At 36.7% G+C, this 18,656-nt stretch overlaps 1 protein-coding gene across 2 annotated transcripts in view; it reads left to right on the forward strand.

Moving 5' to 3' along the window:
• The first annotated feature begins 280 nt into the window (after positions 1–280).
• The window catches only part of LOC129944299 (somatomedin-B and thrombospondin type-1 domain-containing protein), a 295,288-nt gene continuing 276,912 nt past the window's right edge, over positions 281–18,656 (forward strand). Inside the window, exon 1 of one of the 2 annotated variants that reach the window (XM_056053646.1) lies at positions 281–622. In XM_056053646.1, the coding sequence (XP_055909621.1) occupies positions 373–622 (250 nt within the window). In that variant the 5' untranslated portion in view covers positions 281–372. Of the gene's footprint in view, positions 623–7,708; positions 8,961–18,656 lie in introns of those variants that run through there. The other variant, XM_056053645.1, reaches the window with a different exon arrangement.

Raw genomic sequence — 18,656 nt, forward strand, 5'->3', positions numbered from 1 at the left:
GAACCACAAATTATAAGCTTATTTCCTGTTCTTTAAATATCCCCTCGAAACCAAAGTATACTCGTATCTATCATTTTAATCAGTGGTATTTTGTTAACTTACGGTTCTCTAGGTTCTAAGTGAAATTTAAAAATATATTCTTGAGTGAAGGTATATTGTTTTATGTGATTAAATAAATCACGAGTTTTGTGGAATGAGAATTGAAGTTTCAATTAATTTTCTGCTGAAGTAAACATTTTCTTCAAAGAAATTGTCTTGCAAAGTGTTATAAATCTTGTCGGTATTTTTCGGTTTTAAAGTTTGTGAATCATATATAATACCTTAAGAATCAACATATTTTTCTGAAATAGATAAATAAGAAAATCTGATAAAATGTCACAAAATAATTATTCCAGTATTGCGGTTTTATTATTTTTGATTACATTTTCGTCTTATCGAACCGTTTTGGCAGGATCGTGTCGAGAGGCACAATTATGTTGCAACGGGCGTGATTCTTCGTGTGTTGTTCAAAAGGCACCAATCAATGCGATAGTTGAAGATCTCAACGATAAGCCGTGTTATTGTGATCATGCTTGTTTGAAGCTCGGTGATTGTTGTGAGGATTTCAAAAACCATTGTGGAGGTAAGAAAAAACCTTTCAAAAATGTATCAAAATTAAGTCTAGCCGAGGTTTTCGATAGCTTCGACATTTTTAGAAATGATTTTATTTTATTATTTTTATAAAAGATTTACGGGATGAATTTTCTGCTGCCAAAACCTTGAAAATGTAGCAGATGTCAAGCAAGATCTATCGAAACCAAGAGGTTGGTTTGCCGAGGCCAAAAGTAACTCATGTCCTTTCTTAAGTCTCAAACTATCTCTTTTTTTTAAATCATTTAAATCTGTTCAGTAGTTTATGCGTAAAAGCGATCGGACCCACTGAAGTTTTCCATGGGTATTAGTAAGATAAGATTTCTACGGAAATTCGAAGTGTTGACCGCAAAAGACTGTTAACTCCAATTTTCTGGCGTAATGTAAATGGCTCAACGAGTTCGTTAATAAGCGAAATATGCGTTTTTGGTCAGAAACGTTATTGTGTAATATTTTGTTGTTTTTTGGGCTGATTTAAGTTATTATTTAATATAAAAAAGCTAACGAGTACCCGTTGCATGGTGGTTAGTGCGATGGACTGTGATTCCAGAGGTTTTGCTGTTTTTTAGCAATCGGCTTGACCCCAGAAAGAAGGTAATTTGCTACATGGCCCTCATACGGCCAATGATCGTTTATGGTTGTCCTGTGTGGTTCAATGTTGCCCCTTCCCAGATGGAGAAGTTTCGGGTGTTCGAGCGGCAGTGTTTACGACGCTGTACCGGCTTATTTCGAACAGCCGAATCTTCTTACGGATCTCGAATCAACAGAATTGACAATTTCGTGATAAAACTCGTTCGAGGTCACATTGCAAGAGCTATGTCTTCGACCAACAATTTAATTTTCGGGGCGTTCTATCCGAACGACGAGTATTTTGAGAGTGTACGCTTGAGCGGCTTCATTCCACCAGAGGCATTCCCCTTTTTAGACAAATGCGGTCTGATACAGGATAGATTGGCAGTTCCGTTAATCTACCACGTCAGACGAAGAACCGTGGATAGGCGACTCCTGTACAATCGGGACGTCATGGCACAAGGCGGAGCAGAGCTCCTTCGGTTCAGTAGGGCTGTGTCCGAACGGGACCGAACTGATAGGGTGAAGCAGGAGAACCAGTTTTGGTGGCTTCAATCGGCACTTGATATTGGGTAGTCGGAATGGGGTTTTAAGCCTTGGCCGGCTTACATACTTTTTTAGTTGTTTTAGGGTTTAGTTTAAAGTAGAATATACATGGTGGCACAAAAAAAAATTAAAATTAAAAAAAAAAAACAAAAAAAAAAAACATGGAATACCTACAAAAAAAAATATAAAAAAAATAAAAACAAAAACATAAAAAAGACAATAAAATATAAAAACAAAAAACGTTAGATTTGCTGTGGTTGTTCTAGTTTTAAGTAGTTTAAGTTAGTTTTAAGTTTTATATTAGGGACCTTATTTTAAGTAGTTTTTAAGTAAAAATAAAAAGGATATTGATATTAGCCGAAATGAATTAGTAGTTAGTGTTATAGTTCACCTTAGAGTGCCCGTATGGGACCATTATGTTAGTTGTAAATTATGGATAATTTACGAATTTTTGTCTAGCTTTAAGATAGGTTTAAGATTGAATAAATAAAAATGAATTTGAAAAAAAAAGTGCGATGGACTCTGATGCCAGAGGTCTTGGGTTTGAACCCTCCCTATGCCACCTAAAGTTTTTTTTTCACGGGTACTGCCTCTTACGAGGAATTGACAAATTCTCCAAGAGTAATTCATGAAAAAGTGCTTTCTCAAAGTGGCCGCTTTGATTCGGATTAAAACTTTAGGTCCCCTCCATCCCTGACACCACTACACGCACACAGAAATGGTTGAGAGTAGTAAGTCACTAGGCACTAGTTCTCAACGGATGGCTGCGCCACCCAATTTTTTTTTGTTTAAATAAGATAACGATGTTGGAAGAGCTCAACAAATGTTGAAGGGTAAATATCGGTCGTTTCGAATTATGTGACTGAGTTACCGCAAACTGTGTCCAACAAATTTACAGCTACAAACGAAGTCGAGTCATATTCTAATATGTTTTGATATTTTATTTCAAGCGGACATATATCAAATGGTTTGCGTTTTATTTAAAAATAAATTGTCAAGTCCTTATTGGATATCGCAATATTTGGATTTATAAACAAATTCGTAGTATTTTCTACTCGCACTTGTATTTACAATTATATAGCCAAGAAGCAGCACATACTTACTTACTTCCTAAAGGTGACGCTACAGCCCGGGCGGACCTGAGCCCCAACAAACATTCGTCTCCAGCCAACTCGGTCTCTAGTTAGTTGTCTCTAGTTTCGCCAGCCAAATTGGTTGAGGTTTTCTCTCACTTGCAAGCGCCACCAAGAGGAATGATGAGTGTCTCATAGGTGGTGATTTTAGATGCTCCAGAGAGAACTTTGCTTCTTCTAAGTACCAAAGCAGTACCGATTTGCAAGAGTTATTATTGGTTTGATTTTAGCGCTGGTTTTCTGTATACATTTATAGTTGACAAAGTCCCCAACTGCCTCAAATTTGTAGCTGTTCATGGTGACTTTTGTCCAAAACGTCTTAGTTCAATGTCCTTTCTTGATGACAGCAAATACTTGGTCTTGCCTTCATTGACCACTAAACCCATCTTCTCAGATTCAGTAGCAATGCGATCCACTTACATGACGCTTTGATCTTTTAATTATGTCAATATCATCGGCGTATCCGAGTAATTGGATTAACCTATGGAAGATTGTGCCTCTAGTGTTAAAATTTGCATTATTCTTTCCAGAAGGATGTTGAAGAAGTTGCATCGCCTTATTTAAAACCTTTTTTGACATCAAATGCATTGATGAGATCTTTTCCGTGATAGAGCAGCGTCCACTTTCCATCGTCATTTTGAACAAACAGATAAGTTTGACAGCGATGCCAACGAAGTACCACTAAGCCTAAGATTCACTTCCATTTTCCAAAGAAGAATTTTTTTAATTGAATTCAGTTTAATTCATGAATTCGGTTTAGTATATTTTGTTTCGTATTGAATATACAGAATAAATAAAGGTCACTTTATTAAATCTGTCTGTCTTTCGGTCTAACACCTTGACCCAACACCTTACTCTTCAAATCTTAGAAATAACTGTTCTAAAACAAGTTCTAACAATTTTGAAAATAGTTTTTGAATTTAAAATTTTCTGGTATATGACCGTTCACTCTTTAGAATTGAAGTTTTATGGGTTTTATAATAAATTGTTTGGAATTTTGTTAGCAAATTAATTGGTTTTCATTGGTATTTTAGTTTCTTTGAAATTATGTTTTGAAAAGCATCTATATGAATAACGTGTGTTTTATATATGTTTGAGGGGAACCGTTTCGTAAAAATATTTTCTCATTTAAGAATTCTTATGAAAAATTGTATTTTGGGTTTCATAGATTGAAATACACCAATCCCAAGTTCACTGGCATGACAACCCTAAGCACGAACCACTCCATATGCCACAGGCTATACATCGTATTTTATTTATTCATCGTTAACTCTACTATAATTTACGTAGTACATATTCTTCAGTCCCGTTTTATGCTATATTGGTTAAGTATGATTGCCCATCCTATCGATTTGCCTACAGAATTTTAGCATATAGACCAATTTGCTTGCAACTGAAATATTTCACTCAAATAATTGGATATTAACCACGTCCAATGCAATCATCACGATGATGAAAAGCTTTGATTAAAGAGACTATATGCCCAATGCCCATTGCCAATTTCGATTTGTGGTATTGGGATTGTGAGGCATTCCCTATATAACAAAACTACGGTTATTTCAATTATAATGGAAAAGCAAAATGTATTTTATCGGAACATCTACGATATACGAGTATGTTCGAGTAGGAAGTTAAAAATGTTAAAGTACCCCAAGGCAAATCGTTCATCAACGTTCTGAAAAATAATAATAAATAAAACGCAGAATATATTCAGAACAGGGAACAAAATATGAATAAAAATGGGAATTAGTTAAAAAAATGTTATGTTGTTTTTATTGAGATGGTGTGTTTCGAAATATAAGGTTTTTCACAAACGAATGTGGAATTTGTATATATTGAATAATATTAAAGATTTTTTTTTTTAATAATGGAACTCGTCTTTAAACAAGCAGTTTAAATAGCAATATCGAAATAGTGTGATAGGACCGAGTGTTAATAAACTCAACGTTAGTGGTCACCAATTGTCATTGTTTTTATAATTATTGATCCATTGGTATTTTTATTATACTATTGTCAGTTAAAATTTCAGCAAAGTCAGCAAAGGAAAAAGCCCTGCACTTTATGAAATTTTGATTAGTCGTCAGTCAACTGAAGAAGTAGATATTTTGTTGCTTTAAGAGCAATAATCATTGCTTCTGTTATCAAACTAAGTAATGAAGAGTTTTATTAGGTTATTAGGTAAACTCTGATAGAGAAACCGAGAACTAAAAAATATGTAGACCAGAAACTGGATAGTTGACAACGGAACAAGTTGTAAAAGAATCTTTTTAGTTTGAGCGAGTGATACAAAATTTGGGGCTGCACTAAGTGGACCTCAGAGGACCTCCATTTGAAAGCCCAGGGCTGTATTAGGTTTATCTGGCTCCTCATCCTTGGAGTTATACTAAGGATGCGTCCTTCTAGGTTGGAGGTTGTACCGACGTCGGGGTAAGTTGCTTGGGATACGGACGGATTTACTGATGAAGAAAATGTAACAAGAACAACGAACTTCGCATCTATACGTGGAAGGTTAGATCCGGAAGGATGGACCGGGCAGACGCAAACTAAAAGACTGCGATGTAAACTATGGAGATTGCTATCGAGAACAAAGACAGCATCTATTTGGGTGTGGATTTGTTATTGGAACTGGACTCAGGCAAAAAGTCTTGAGTTTCAACAGTGTGAGCGACCGCATCATGACAATCCGCATCAAGTTTAAATTCGCAAAAATTAGCTTTATATGGGAGTATGCCTCAACAGTAGAGAAATATGAGTATGAAGACAAATATAATCTTCGAGTTCTAAGACAAGACATTATGAGCAGTGCCCTGGCTATGAGATTAAAATTGTCTTAACGCCAAACTAAGAAGAGAAGACATCTTTGGTGGCATACTCCTATGACAAAGGATTAAGGCTGATCGATTCCACTGCAGTTCACACATGGGACATGGAAATCTCCTGATCAATCAACTGTCAACCAGATTGACCACATTGTAATCGATGCAAAACAAGGAAGTACTGTGAGAAGTTTAGATGTTAGACGGCTACAATCCAAAACATTTCTATACCTTTTTCCGAACGAAGGTCTAATAACCTCTTTAGAAGTCCTATGCTGCATTAAGCATTAAAAACCAGTGGCAACTTTTCACTTTTCACTTTTCAGTGACAAATATTCACATTACGGAGGATCTTGAAAAAAGCCAGGGAATAATTTATACCCACTTTCTCCTTATCGATCTTAAGCCCGCGTATACAATGTCTATAGTTTTTGCATTCCTGTCAAACCTATCTGTTTGTGCGAAATGACGATGGAGAATACACGCTGCTCTTTCAAAGTCGGAATAGATCTCACCGTTGCTTTTAGTGTTAAAAAAGGTTTTAGACAAGGAGATGCACTGTCATGCGACTTCTTTAACATCGTTTTAAAAAGAAGCAAAAGTCAACACTAGAGACACAAACTCTAGAGAATAACTCACCTAAGCGGATTATATTGACACAATTGGAAGATCAAAGCGTGATGTCAGTGGAGCGTTTTTAAGTATTGCGATGGAAGCGGAGAAGATAGGCTTAGTGGTCAATAAAGGAAGACCAAGTCTATGCTATCATTAATAAAATAAAAGAAGAAGTATTGGACAAACCGTCACCATAGACAGCTTTAACTTTGAAACTTTGTCTACCAAGGCACAGCTATACGTCCTGACAACGACACCAGCCCTAAAATTAAACGAAGTATTATCTTGAAAATCGCTATGTCTTTGCTTTTTAAGTAATTAAGTGAAAAAGTCCTCTTTCGAGCATCTAAAATCACCAACTTTAAGACTCTCATCACCTCTTTTTCATTTATGTTTCGAGAAAAAAACCCTTCGAGTGATTTTTGGTCCCGCCTGCCTAAATGGAGAGAGGAGGAGAAGATACAAAGCCGATTTGTACGGACTGTACAGCGACACTGAATAAAGAAAAAAAGTCCAACAAATTAGATGGTTCGGTCATGTAGATCGAATGTACATCAACGCTCCAGCCCAGAATGTCTTCAAATCCAATCCCGAGGGACGATGCAGTAGAGGAAGATGGTGTCTCAAGTGGCTCACGCAGGTAGGACAGGACTTCAAGCAACCGAGCTGGCTGCAGAGGCATGTTAGTTCCCAGGTTCGCCCCGGAAGGTAGCGCCATCTAAATTTAATTCAAAATAATATTTGCCGAGCCTTTTAATTCATTGATGTTTACTACATCGTGATAAGCATACACAAAAGATCTGTCCAAAACGATGGAATTTCTAGAAAAATTGAAGCGTCAAGAAATGTGAACATTTTCAATTCGAAAAATTGGACTGAAATAAGGGTATTGCCAGGATTTTCTAAATAAATAGAATAAATTAAATAAAAACATTTAAAAGAAAAAAATTAATACCAGCTTAATTAATTTATTCTGCCAAAACTAAGCAAATGAAGTAATGAAGACCTTTGGCCTTGTTTTGTTTTGCTGTGGGGGCTTAACACTAAACAGCAAACATATGTTTTTATGGTACTGTGAAAGTCTTATCTACTCCACAATGCAGCAAGTGTAATTTAAGTACAAACAACAACAAACATAAGAACACAAACTCATCTAAAACTCTGGAAAAGCGTAACTTTTCTAAGATTCACTACGATTAGAAAATAACTCAAATAATAAAACTCAAATATTTTCAGAAGTTGTAGCTTTGTAGCTACTCTAAAATTTCCATTTGCAATTTCAGGAGCAATGCGCAGGATCAAAATAAGTCCTTTAGCTCTCAATTTACTCCCCTTTAGCTAAGCATACCTTTCATTCTCGACGACGACGACTGATACACGGAATTTCAAAAATTTCTCATACTCATTCTTTGAAAGTCTATCGTCCTCGCAGGACGTTCAGTTCGCCGATTAAAATTCACAAATATCAACTCAACTTAATTCAGTGAAATCCTTTCACATTTCGAGAGATGTAAATTTATGGGAAAAGATTTTTGGGAAAAGTTCTTTTGTATCGTGGTCGTGTCGACGTCGAGGATTAAATGTATACGAGTTTGGATTGTTGAATAAAGTTGCAGTCTTTAGGATACAATGCGCGTCTGAATGTTTTATTTTACTTAATCAGTTTGTATTTACATCAGGAATTTCTCTGAACTTTTGTGAATTATAAAATACGTATAGCATAGCTATAAGTCTGAGTGTAAAGATACTTTTCATATCGTGGATTCGACAGCTGATAAAAGGAAAACAATGGAATGAAATAAATATTTTCGAGTGCGCTGATAAATTGAGTTGCGATAAAAGTTAACATTTTTAGTTTTTTTCTTCTGTATTTTAATTATAAAATAAAAAAGTTTCTTTTTTATTGTTTTGTGTGTTTATTTGGTTTCCTATTGAATGTGTGTTTTTTTGGGGAAAACAGAGAGAAATAAATTTGTGCTTATCAACTGTTTTGATTTTCCTCTCGAGATACTCGAGTTCGTTTAGCAGAATTTTGTGCAGCTATTGTTTATTTTTTCCTCTCCCCAGCTGTTCTTCAGCAAATAAAGTGTTGGAATATTTAGAGTCCTGGAGTGACTGTTGGAACGTGTGCATTGTTTCCATCCCACATTGGTTTACCTGTTTGAAGAACTAATTCAATACCATTTCTTACTTTGTGGTTCTTTTTTCTGATTTACGTGTTGTATCCCTGAATATTTATAGTTCAAGTAAAAGGTATACAAAATTTTACAGAATAAATTTAGAAAAAAATAGAGTGGTTTCAGTGACAATTAGTTTTTTGATCTACTGAAATTTGGAAAATAAATTCTTTTGTTCTGAAGTGTACGAAAGTGTTCGTTGGTGATTTGAAAAATGGCGGGACTTAATTTAAGTGCTCTGGTATGTTTGTGTATAAATTTAATTTGGATAACATCCTCGTCGATTGATGCTGTTTCGGCAGGATCTTGTCGTGAGGCACAATTATGTTGCCCCGGTCGGGATTCTTCATGTGTGGTCCAGAAGGCACCTATCAATTCGATTATTGAAGATCTTAACGACAAGCCGTGTTATTGTGATCACGCGTGCTTGAAACTTGGCGACTGCTGTGAGGATTTTAAGAATCACTGTGGAGGTAAGCAAACAAAAAGCTATGATAGAAACTTTTTTTTTTATTTTCGAAACGCAGAACTCCGTTCGAAGGAATTTCTTGTAAATGAACGCGTTATTTGGTATTGAAAATCGTTTGAGTTATCACTTTTTGATTTAGATATACAAAATAGATGAACCTTAAATCCATTCACATGTCTATAAAACCTCAATTCATATCATTATCTTTTAAAAGATGATTCGTAGTAAGACTGCTGACATTTAGCTTAACTCCCAATCATTCCCACACGAGTATTCGTTTGGACAGAATTTTGGCTTAATTCAAGCTTTTCCGACACGGAACTTTTCAGTCAAGAGTTCGAAGTTTACAGAATGTTGATAATGCAGAGGATTTAGATGGAGGTGTTCTTGTAGCTGTAAAAAATACACATTGCTCTTTTTCTGTATCTTTTTCAATTGAACTATCAATTGATATGGTCTGTGTAAAGTAATGGTACAGACTAAGACTATTTTTATTTTAAAAGTTTACATTGATTCAAAAAGTTTAGAGTCTGTTTATAGCGAACTCTCCTTGGCATTAGATTTTTTTATCAGTTTGTCCTGCTCCTGGCATTAGACTTTCTTATCAGTGTGTTATGCTCGGAAACCAATATTTTACTTCTAGGTGATTTTAATTTGCCACCATTGACTGGATTCCATCGGAAGACCAATCCTGCATTGAAGACCCTCTTTGTTCTTTTTACTGACTTACATCAAACAAGCTGTATTAAAAACTCAAAAAATAGAATTCTCTATTCAGTATTTTCTTCTGACGCTATTATAGTACTCTTGTTCTAGAATCTAGATCAGGAATAATTAATATTGATAAATATCCGCTCCCCCCCCCCCCCTTTGAACATTTTTCTTGACTTAAGTAATCACCTTACTGAACACAGTAATTCCTTTGATTGCTTATATAATTTTGACTTCAGAAGAGCTAATTTCCAGTTGTTGTCTGAAGATTAAACCATTTCTGGAATTGCTGATACATTAGCATTTTCTAATATTGACGAAGAAGTTTCAATTTTTTATAAGATCTTTAATAATTGTTTAAAAAAAATCAACCATTTAAGAAATCAAGAAATACTAACTTTAACCACCCTTGGTTAAAGAAAGAATTGCGTTTACTTCGAAACAAATAAAATAAGGCATGGAAAACTTATCTTAAAACTCTGTCTCCAATCAACTTCTCTGTTTATGTTAAATTCGTTAATGAATTTAAGTCTCTTTTTAATTTTGTATACGCTAGCTATGTTAATGATTTGGGCACTCTAAAAAATGTTGGAAACTTATAAACTCAAAGAAATAATCAGATTGCTTTCCAGTTACCTTCACTCACAAGAACCTTTCATTTGATAAAACTGTTGGAATCTGAGGCGTTTTGGCAACAAATTTCCGTGAGTCATTTGTTAATAGTCCCGAAGAAGTTGATGAAGTATATTTTCATAATCTTCACTCCTTTTCGCAAACTTGATCTTTTATCTGTGTTGAATGATGCATGCTTAGCCGGTCCCAATGGTATTCCCCCCATAGTATTAAAGAAGTGCAGAAATGCTTTAGTTGCACCTCTAACGTTCACATTCAAACTTTCTCTAAAAACAGGAAAATTTTCAATATTTAAGAAAGGTAAAAAGGCGGATAATAACCAACTACAGACCCATTGCAAAGCTCTCTTGCCTTCCTAAATTGTTGGAACAAGTTGTTTGTGAAAGTGTAACATTTTTTAGTAAGAATCTCATTTGCGAACAACAACATGGCTGTGTGAAAAAAAAATCAACTGGTACAGTTTAAGATAATTACTCGCAACAACAACACCTGGCTATATGCCCTTATATGTTGGCAAGCTTTAAAACTTGCTGACCCTTGCATTTCTTTGTCGCTTAGTTTTTGAAATTCGCTAAAGGTATTTTACAAGATTTACCCTCTCTTCTTTGGCAAAATGTTTCGAGTGAGTTCCTCTTTCTAAGCTACCAAGTTGGTCTTGGTTTTGTCCATCTAAATATTGATTTTTCTAGGGTTGAAGAAACCAATATCCTATGCATATAGGATAAATCACAGCCACCACGATTCTCTCACAAGGAGCCATCCCATAATCATGGGACTGCAGCACATCCCATGGTACCATATCTTTAATGGTGTGTTAATTTAGGTCTTTAAAGTGGTACCAATTTCATGTGAAACTCAATCCATCGAGCTATCTATCTATCTATCTACAATTACTTCATTCTTTATAAAATGATTTTTACTTCCACTCCAGACTTTTTATCATATATAAATACCGACTTAATTGTCGATTTGTATATTTACTGATTTGCATGGCTTTTTATAATTTTTATCAGTAAGTCTACCTCGAACCCATGAGGCAGGACGACGACGGTCCCTCGTTACCAACGATCTTAAGATTTTTAATCTTAGGAAGGAAGATAACTATTAGCATCTTGCGTTCGCTAACAAGTTGAGAATTTCCTCAGTGCAGTTCTCCGCCGTGCCTTTTTCAATTATTAATTATTAAATGCACAGTATCAATCATCATCAAACTACACTGATTTCTCTAACTTGTTCCCAGGAGTCAACACGGGGAGGTGCAAGTAAGCTCTTCTTCCTTCCAGACTATAGACAAGCATATAGCTTTCCTTATGTCTACATGAAAGTCAGTTTGACCCCCAATCAACCGGTACAGATATTATTGATACGCTTTATATCGGAACCAAGAATAGTGTTGGTCAACACTCCAGGATAGTACAAGTTCCATCCCAGTAGTCATGTGTAAGGCATGAAATACACTCCTTGCTGAGGAGCGAGGCCTATCTAACACCTCTTGCATACTAAGGGACTTAGGTGGTAAACAGTACCCTTACAATGCCATTCGATCCGCATATGGCAACCACAACCACCACGATACTCCCACTAGTGGGCCTACCTCTCAGACAAGTGGTATCAGGTCGCCCAGTGTATATGAAACACTAGAAACAACAAGAACCATTGCTTCTGTCTCCCATGGTACCAGAATATAGCTTCCGGTGGGGCTTCGCAACCGCGAAGGTTACTTCCAGATGGACTCCTTACTGTCCAAGGCCTGGAAGCCTTGATATTGCTCTGCGCGACCACCAGTTGAATACTAGCAGTAATGCATAGCAACACCAATACATCGAAATGATACCATGATACACATCCTAGGAACCTTTAATGAGATTCCCAAGCAAACTCATGAGGTCAAGCTTAACATTTATTCATCAGTAAAATCAACCGGTACAACAAACATATGTTCAAACGCTTAAGAGCAAGGTTATGAAGTTGACTGTGTAAACACTGACTTTTCTAAAGCTTTTAACCAACTTAGCCACGGAATTACTTGGTTATCCACCAACTTTCTTAGCTTGGATTAAGTCATACCTTGAAAAAAAATCCTAATGGGTAAAATTTCGAAATTGTCATTCTGAAACTTTTGGCAGGGAAGCTAATTTTGCCCTTTTCTATTTATCATGTCTATTAACGATGTATCGTCATGTCTACGGTCAAGTGAAGTTCTCATTTTTGCTGACGACATAAAGATTTGTAAAATAACAAAGTTTACCCATGATCGTATACTTTTACAAGCCGACATTTTGGTGTGGGAAAATTAGCCTTTCACTAAACCCTTTAAAATGCCAGACGATAAATTTTACTAAAAAACGAATCGGTAGTGTATTTGAATTTTAAATATCGCAACAAGAGCTCTATCACGTCTCCACTTTTAAAGATTAAGGTGCCTATTTCTGTTCCAACTTAGAATTTACACATCACATTAATTTTATTGTTAATAAAGCAAGTTCTATGCTTGGTTTTACAAAACGCTATAAGTTGCTATAAGTTAACTATTTTCTGAAAATTCTGAAATTGTGAATGATAGGTAACGTTTATTAAAGTATTTCATAGTATTAACAGTCTTTGAGATAAATGCATTTGTTTGAAAATGAAAAAAATTTAAATTCGAATGAAATTCAATTTCTTTGTTCAAAGTGCCTTTTTTTTCTCAGTGTACTCAAAAGCTTATTAAATCTTTAAAGATTATAGGTCAACGAATAAATTACGTATTGGATTTATGTATACATTGATATATATATGTATATTGTTACGTACGTACATATATTTGTATAAAGGTTGCATTAAATTTTTTTTTAGTAATTTTCCAAGATAATCTAAATATATATTTGCTCTAATATTATAGTTATTTTAACGACGGTTAATGCATCACCATTATTTGAACTCCAAGCAAATGGATTAAATTTGTGTGTTTTAATGGAGAATTTTTACTTTCTAAAAAGTTCTTAAAATATTAAAAAGTTTTTTTTTGATCAAAATTCTTCTCTCCCACTATCCCTAGAATGACGATGGCGTATATACTTACTCTATTTTTTTTTTTATAAAATTTCCAAAGAACTTTATTCTATATTTTCGTATAAGGTTCGTTGAATAATGTACAAAATTTAAGAAGAAATGTATTCTTAAAGCTGACAGTGGAAATTAAACAAAAGAGTGAATTTAAAACCAAATTTGATGATAATATATGTACGCCCAATTTCTTCACAGAGTCCTAATGTTAGGGCCGGTATAAGTCCTAGAATAAGTACTCAAATCAGTATCAACTCATTTCTCTACACAAGTGGTAGGCCCTAGTTCTGACAATTTAAAACCGAGCATTTGCTATGATCCGTTCCTAAGCAACTCCCCAAAGCAAAATATTATTTCGTTAACGGGTACTGATTCTTGAGAGGAATTGACGAATCCTCCAAGAGTAAACCTTGTCATGAAAAGTGTTTTCTTCAATTAGCCTTTCGAATTCAAAATTCGGAAATTGTAGGCCCTGAAAAAACTATCAGGAATGATTAAGATTTAAAAAACACTTGGCCCTAGTTCAATGCACTCGAGCCGTCTATAAATAGCTTAAAATGCTAATATGGTATAATTTTTGGAACGGGAATTATTGTAAGAAAAAAAAACAAGCAAAAATCGTCTATAATTTTTCATTTCACTATTTAATCACAATATCATTTTCTTTTTTTGTTAATTCTCTGGATTTTTGAAGAAAATTGAGAAAAAAAATAAAATACGGAACTAAATGTATATTACGGGGACGAGGCTTCAAATCTAGTAGTTATGAATGTTAGCTGAATTGCTTATGATGTAGGTTAGAAAATGTTTAAAAAGGTTAATTTGATTTCTTAAACTATAATCTTCAATTGCTAATGAACTTAAGCCCTTCAGGTTGATGTTGTAGTGATCTTTATTTACAGTTTAAGGTCAATAATTGTTCTGAATTAATAGTAAACCTAAATAAATCATACAGCGATATATGTACATGCAATTAAAATTTAAATAGCTACATCGTACATTTTAATTTTTATATTAATTGCGAACAGTAATTTCTTTCAAACGGCAACTTCAGGAAACAATTGAGGTAATGTTTACCACTTTTTAGCACATTTCGGCTTTCGTTTAATTTTTGTTGGTTAATGGTGGTGACTTTTATGTTCATCTAGTAACAGATAGTCCTCTAAGTGAAGCATAAATCTTTGGCTCAACTGCATCGGCATTATTATTCCAAGTTAACTTGTTGTTGAAGACCAAAGCTACATTTCTACCTTATGCAACATATTCAATAATACAATTATTCAACATAACAAGAGAGAAATTATGTGAGTTTGATTTGTGTATTGAAATTGGAAGAGTTTTGGTTTTTTCGGGATTGAGTTTAAGTCCGTTCCGTGTCTACCAATCATATATGGACTGTAAATCATTGTTCATTCCAGATATTGCTTCCTTGAGCATCATCTTAGGAAAACTTATATATAATTGGACATCATCTGCATGGATATGAAACTGACAGTAAGAAAAAACAGAGGGCAGATCATTAATGAACAATGAAAACAGTAAAGGCTCAACGATTGATTCTTGAGGAACACCATAATTAACAGGGAGGAACGAGGACATTCTTACATTACAAGAAACGGCTTGCATACGATTGGTTAAATATGAGTAAATACGTTTTATAGCTGTGTCAGAGAAGTTAAATGGGCTCGTCAATTTATCACAGAGAAGATTATGGTTTACACAGTCAAATGCTTTTGAAAAGTCAAATAAGGTTATCGCAGTTGTAAATCTATTGTCTTAAGCATGTCTTATATCATCAGATACGTTGAGTAAAGCTGAAACACAACTATGACCAGAACAAAATCTAGATTGCAAAGGATTCAATAATTGCTTGTCCTCAATATAATATTATATCTGGTTACTTATCAGACTTTCAAAAACTTTAGATAGAAAAGATAGGATAGCTATCGGTCTATATTCCTTCTTCTTTCCTTGTTTTAGGATGGGGATAATTTTTGATGTCTTCCATAGGATGGGATATGTACATATATGTGATTATAATGGTGTTGAATATGTTATGTGCGTTATGTTGGTAAGTAGGAAGGGTAGGAGGATTTTAATGAAGTCAGGATAAATATTGTCAAGTTCGTTGCATTTAGATTTAATGGAGAAATGCTTTACCTACCTGATAATCATCTATGGCACTTACCGTCTGTCGAAAAGACATTTCACTGAATTGGGTTTATGAAGTAGAGAATTTAACATTAAAATCTTCCAAATCAATATTATCATCACAAGATTGAACATCTTTTCTCAAACCAATATTCTTAAGTTCCTTCCAAAAAAACTTAGACGACCTATCTGAGTTAAATTTATTATTCTAAAATTTGTATTTCGCAATTTTGATCAAATTACAGCCATCCAAGAAGTGCGATGGGATGGACCGGGTAAACGCAAACTAAAAGACTGCGATATCTACTACGGCGACTGCTACCGAGAACAAAGACAGCGTCTATTTGGGTGTGGATTTGTTGTTGGAACTAGGCTCAGGCAAAAAGTCTTGAGTTTCAACAGTGTGAGCGAGCGCATCACGACAATCCGCATCAAGGCTAAATTCGCCAACATAAGCCTAATATGCGCGCATGCCCCAACAGAGGAGAAAGATGAAGACACCAAAGATATGTTCTTCGAGCTCTTGGACAAGACATATGAGCAGTGCCCTGGCTATGACATTAAAATTGTCTTAGGAGATTTTAATGCCAAGCTAGGAAGAGAAGACATCTTTGGTGGCATAATCGGGAGATACAGCCTGCACGACACCACCTCCGACAACGGATTCAGGCTGGTCGATTTCGCTGCGGGGCTAGACGTTCTGGTAGCTAGTACGCAGTTCACGCATCTTAATATCCACAAGGGGACATGGAAATCTCCTGATCAATCAACCGTCAACCAGATTGACCACATTGCGATCGACGCACGACACTTCTCCAGTATCCAGGATATCCGAACATTCCGAGAGGCCAACATTGACTCGGACCACTACCTCGTTGTAGCCAAGGTACGGCTACGGATATCCCGATCCAAGCCAAAACAAGAAAGTACTGTGAGAAGATTCGACGTTAGACGGCTACAATCGCAAGAGACTGCCATGTCCTTTTCCGATCGAGTCTCTAGTAACCTCCTAAGGAGTCCTATGCTTCCTGCATTAAGCATTGAAAACCAGTGGCAACATTGCCTTGCAGCCATCAGAGATGCCGCCTCTGAAGTGCTAGGTTTCACACGGCCACCACAGCGAAACCCCTGGTTTGACGACGAATGCCGGCAAGCGCACGCAGCGAAACAAGAGGCATACAAAACGGCGCTGCACAAAAGGACTAGAGCTGCTCGCGAGCTCTACGAGCAGAAGAGGAGAGAGGAACACCGGCTTCTTAGACGGAAAAAAAGAGAGCATGAGAAGCGCGCGATCGAGGAGATAGAGGGATGTCACAACAGGAATGAGGTTCGTAAATTTTACCAAAAGGTAAAAAAAACCTCCCAAGGGTACCAGCCACGAACCGAAGCCTGTAAAGACGATCAAGGGAACATCGTAGTAGAACCACAGTCGATGCTGAGAATATGGAAAGATCACTTCTCCAAATTATATAACGGCGATGACGAACCGAACTCCGCTGTAAGGGAGATAGAACCACTCAACCTCGGCGACGCAGATCAACAATTCCGCCTACCCGACCTTGACGAAGTGAAGATAGCTATATCTAAACTTAAGTCAAACAAAGCTGCTGGAGCTGACGGCATCACCGCCGAACTATTCAAAGCAGCAGGCGATGACTTGGTAGGGAGCATGCACCAACTCATCTGCAAAATTTGGTCGGAAGAAAGCATGCCCGATGAGTGGAATCTCAGCATAGTGTGCCCGATACATAAGAAAGGAGACCCTCTAAACTGCGCCAACTACAGAGGCATCAGTCTCCTTAACATTGCGTATAAGATCCTCTCTGCCGTATTATGTGAACGTCTGAAGCCATTCGTCAACAACCTGATTGGTCCTTATCAGTGTGGCTTCAGACCAGGAAAGTCCACTATCGACCAAATATTCACACTACGGCAGATCTTGGAAAAAACCCAGGAGCTTCAAATCGATACCCACCATCTCTTTATCGATTTTAAAGCCGCGTATGACAGCATCTATAGGGAAGAGCTCTACCGAGCAATGTCTAGTTTTGGCATCCCTGTCAAACTTATCCGTTTGTGCAGAATGACGATGGAGAATGCACGCTGCTCTATCAAGGTCGGAAAAGATCTTACCGATGCATTTGATGTCAAAAAAGGTTTTAGACAAGGCGATGCACTGTCATGCGACTTCTTCAACATCGTTCTGGAAAGAATTGTGCAAAACTCAATCGTCAACACTAGAGGCACAATCTTCCAAAGATCCATCCAATTACTCGGATACGCAGATGATATTGACATAATTGGAAGATCAAAGCGTGATGTCAGTGGAGCGTTTTTGAGCATTGCGACGGAAGCGAAGAAGATGGGTTTAGTGGTCAATGAGGGCAAGACCAAGTATATGCTGTCATCAAAAAAGGACACTGAACGACGACGTCTTGGACAAAACGTCACCATGGACAGCTATAACTTTGAGGTAGTTAAGGACTTTGTCTACCTAGGCACCGCTATTAATGCAGACAACGACACCAGCGCTGAAATCAAACGAAGAATAACTCTTGCAAATCGCTGCTTCTTTGGACTTAGAAGGCAATTGAGAAGTAAAGTCCTCTCTCGAGCATGTAAAATCACCATCTATAAGACACTCATCATCCCGGTTCTTATTTATGGCGCTGAGGCCTGGACCCTGTCAAAGAAAGATGAGAGCGTCTTAGGATGCTTCGAGAGAAAAATTCTTCGGGCGATTTTTGGTCCCGTACGCATAGATGGAGAATGGAGGAGAAGATATAACGACGAGCTGTACGGGCTGTACAGCGACACTGACCTAGTTAGCAGAATCAAAGTCCAACGGCTTAGATGGCTAGGTCATGTAGAGCGGATGGACATCAACGCTCCAGCCCGGAAGGTCTTCGAATCCAATCCCGAGGGACGGCGCAGTAGAGGAAGACCGCGACTCAGGTGGCGCACCCAGGTGGGAGAGGACCTCAACCAACTTGGCGTGCGAAACTGGAGACAGCTAGCTAGGGACCGAGCTGGCTGGAGACGCTTGTTGGTTGAGGCCCAGGTCCGCCCCGGACTGTAGCGCCACCTTAAGTAAGTAAGTAAGTAATTTTGATCAAATTAATTACAGTATTATGTAACCGTTTAAAGTCGAGGAGCATTT

This window comes from Eupeodes corollae, chromosome 2, assembly GCF_945859685.1.
Source record: "Eupeodes corollae chromosome 2, idEupCoro1.1, whole genome shotgun sequence".
In the NCBI taxonomy this organism is placed as follows: Eukaryota; Metazoa; Arthropoda; class Insecta; order Diptera; family Syrphidae; genus Eupeodes; species Eupeodes corollae.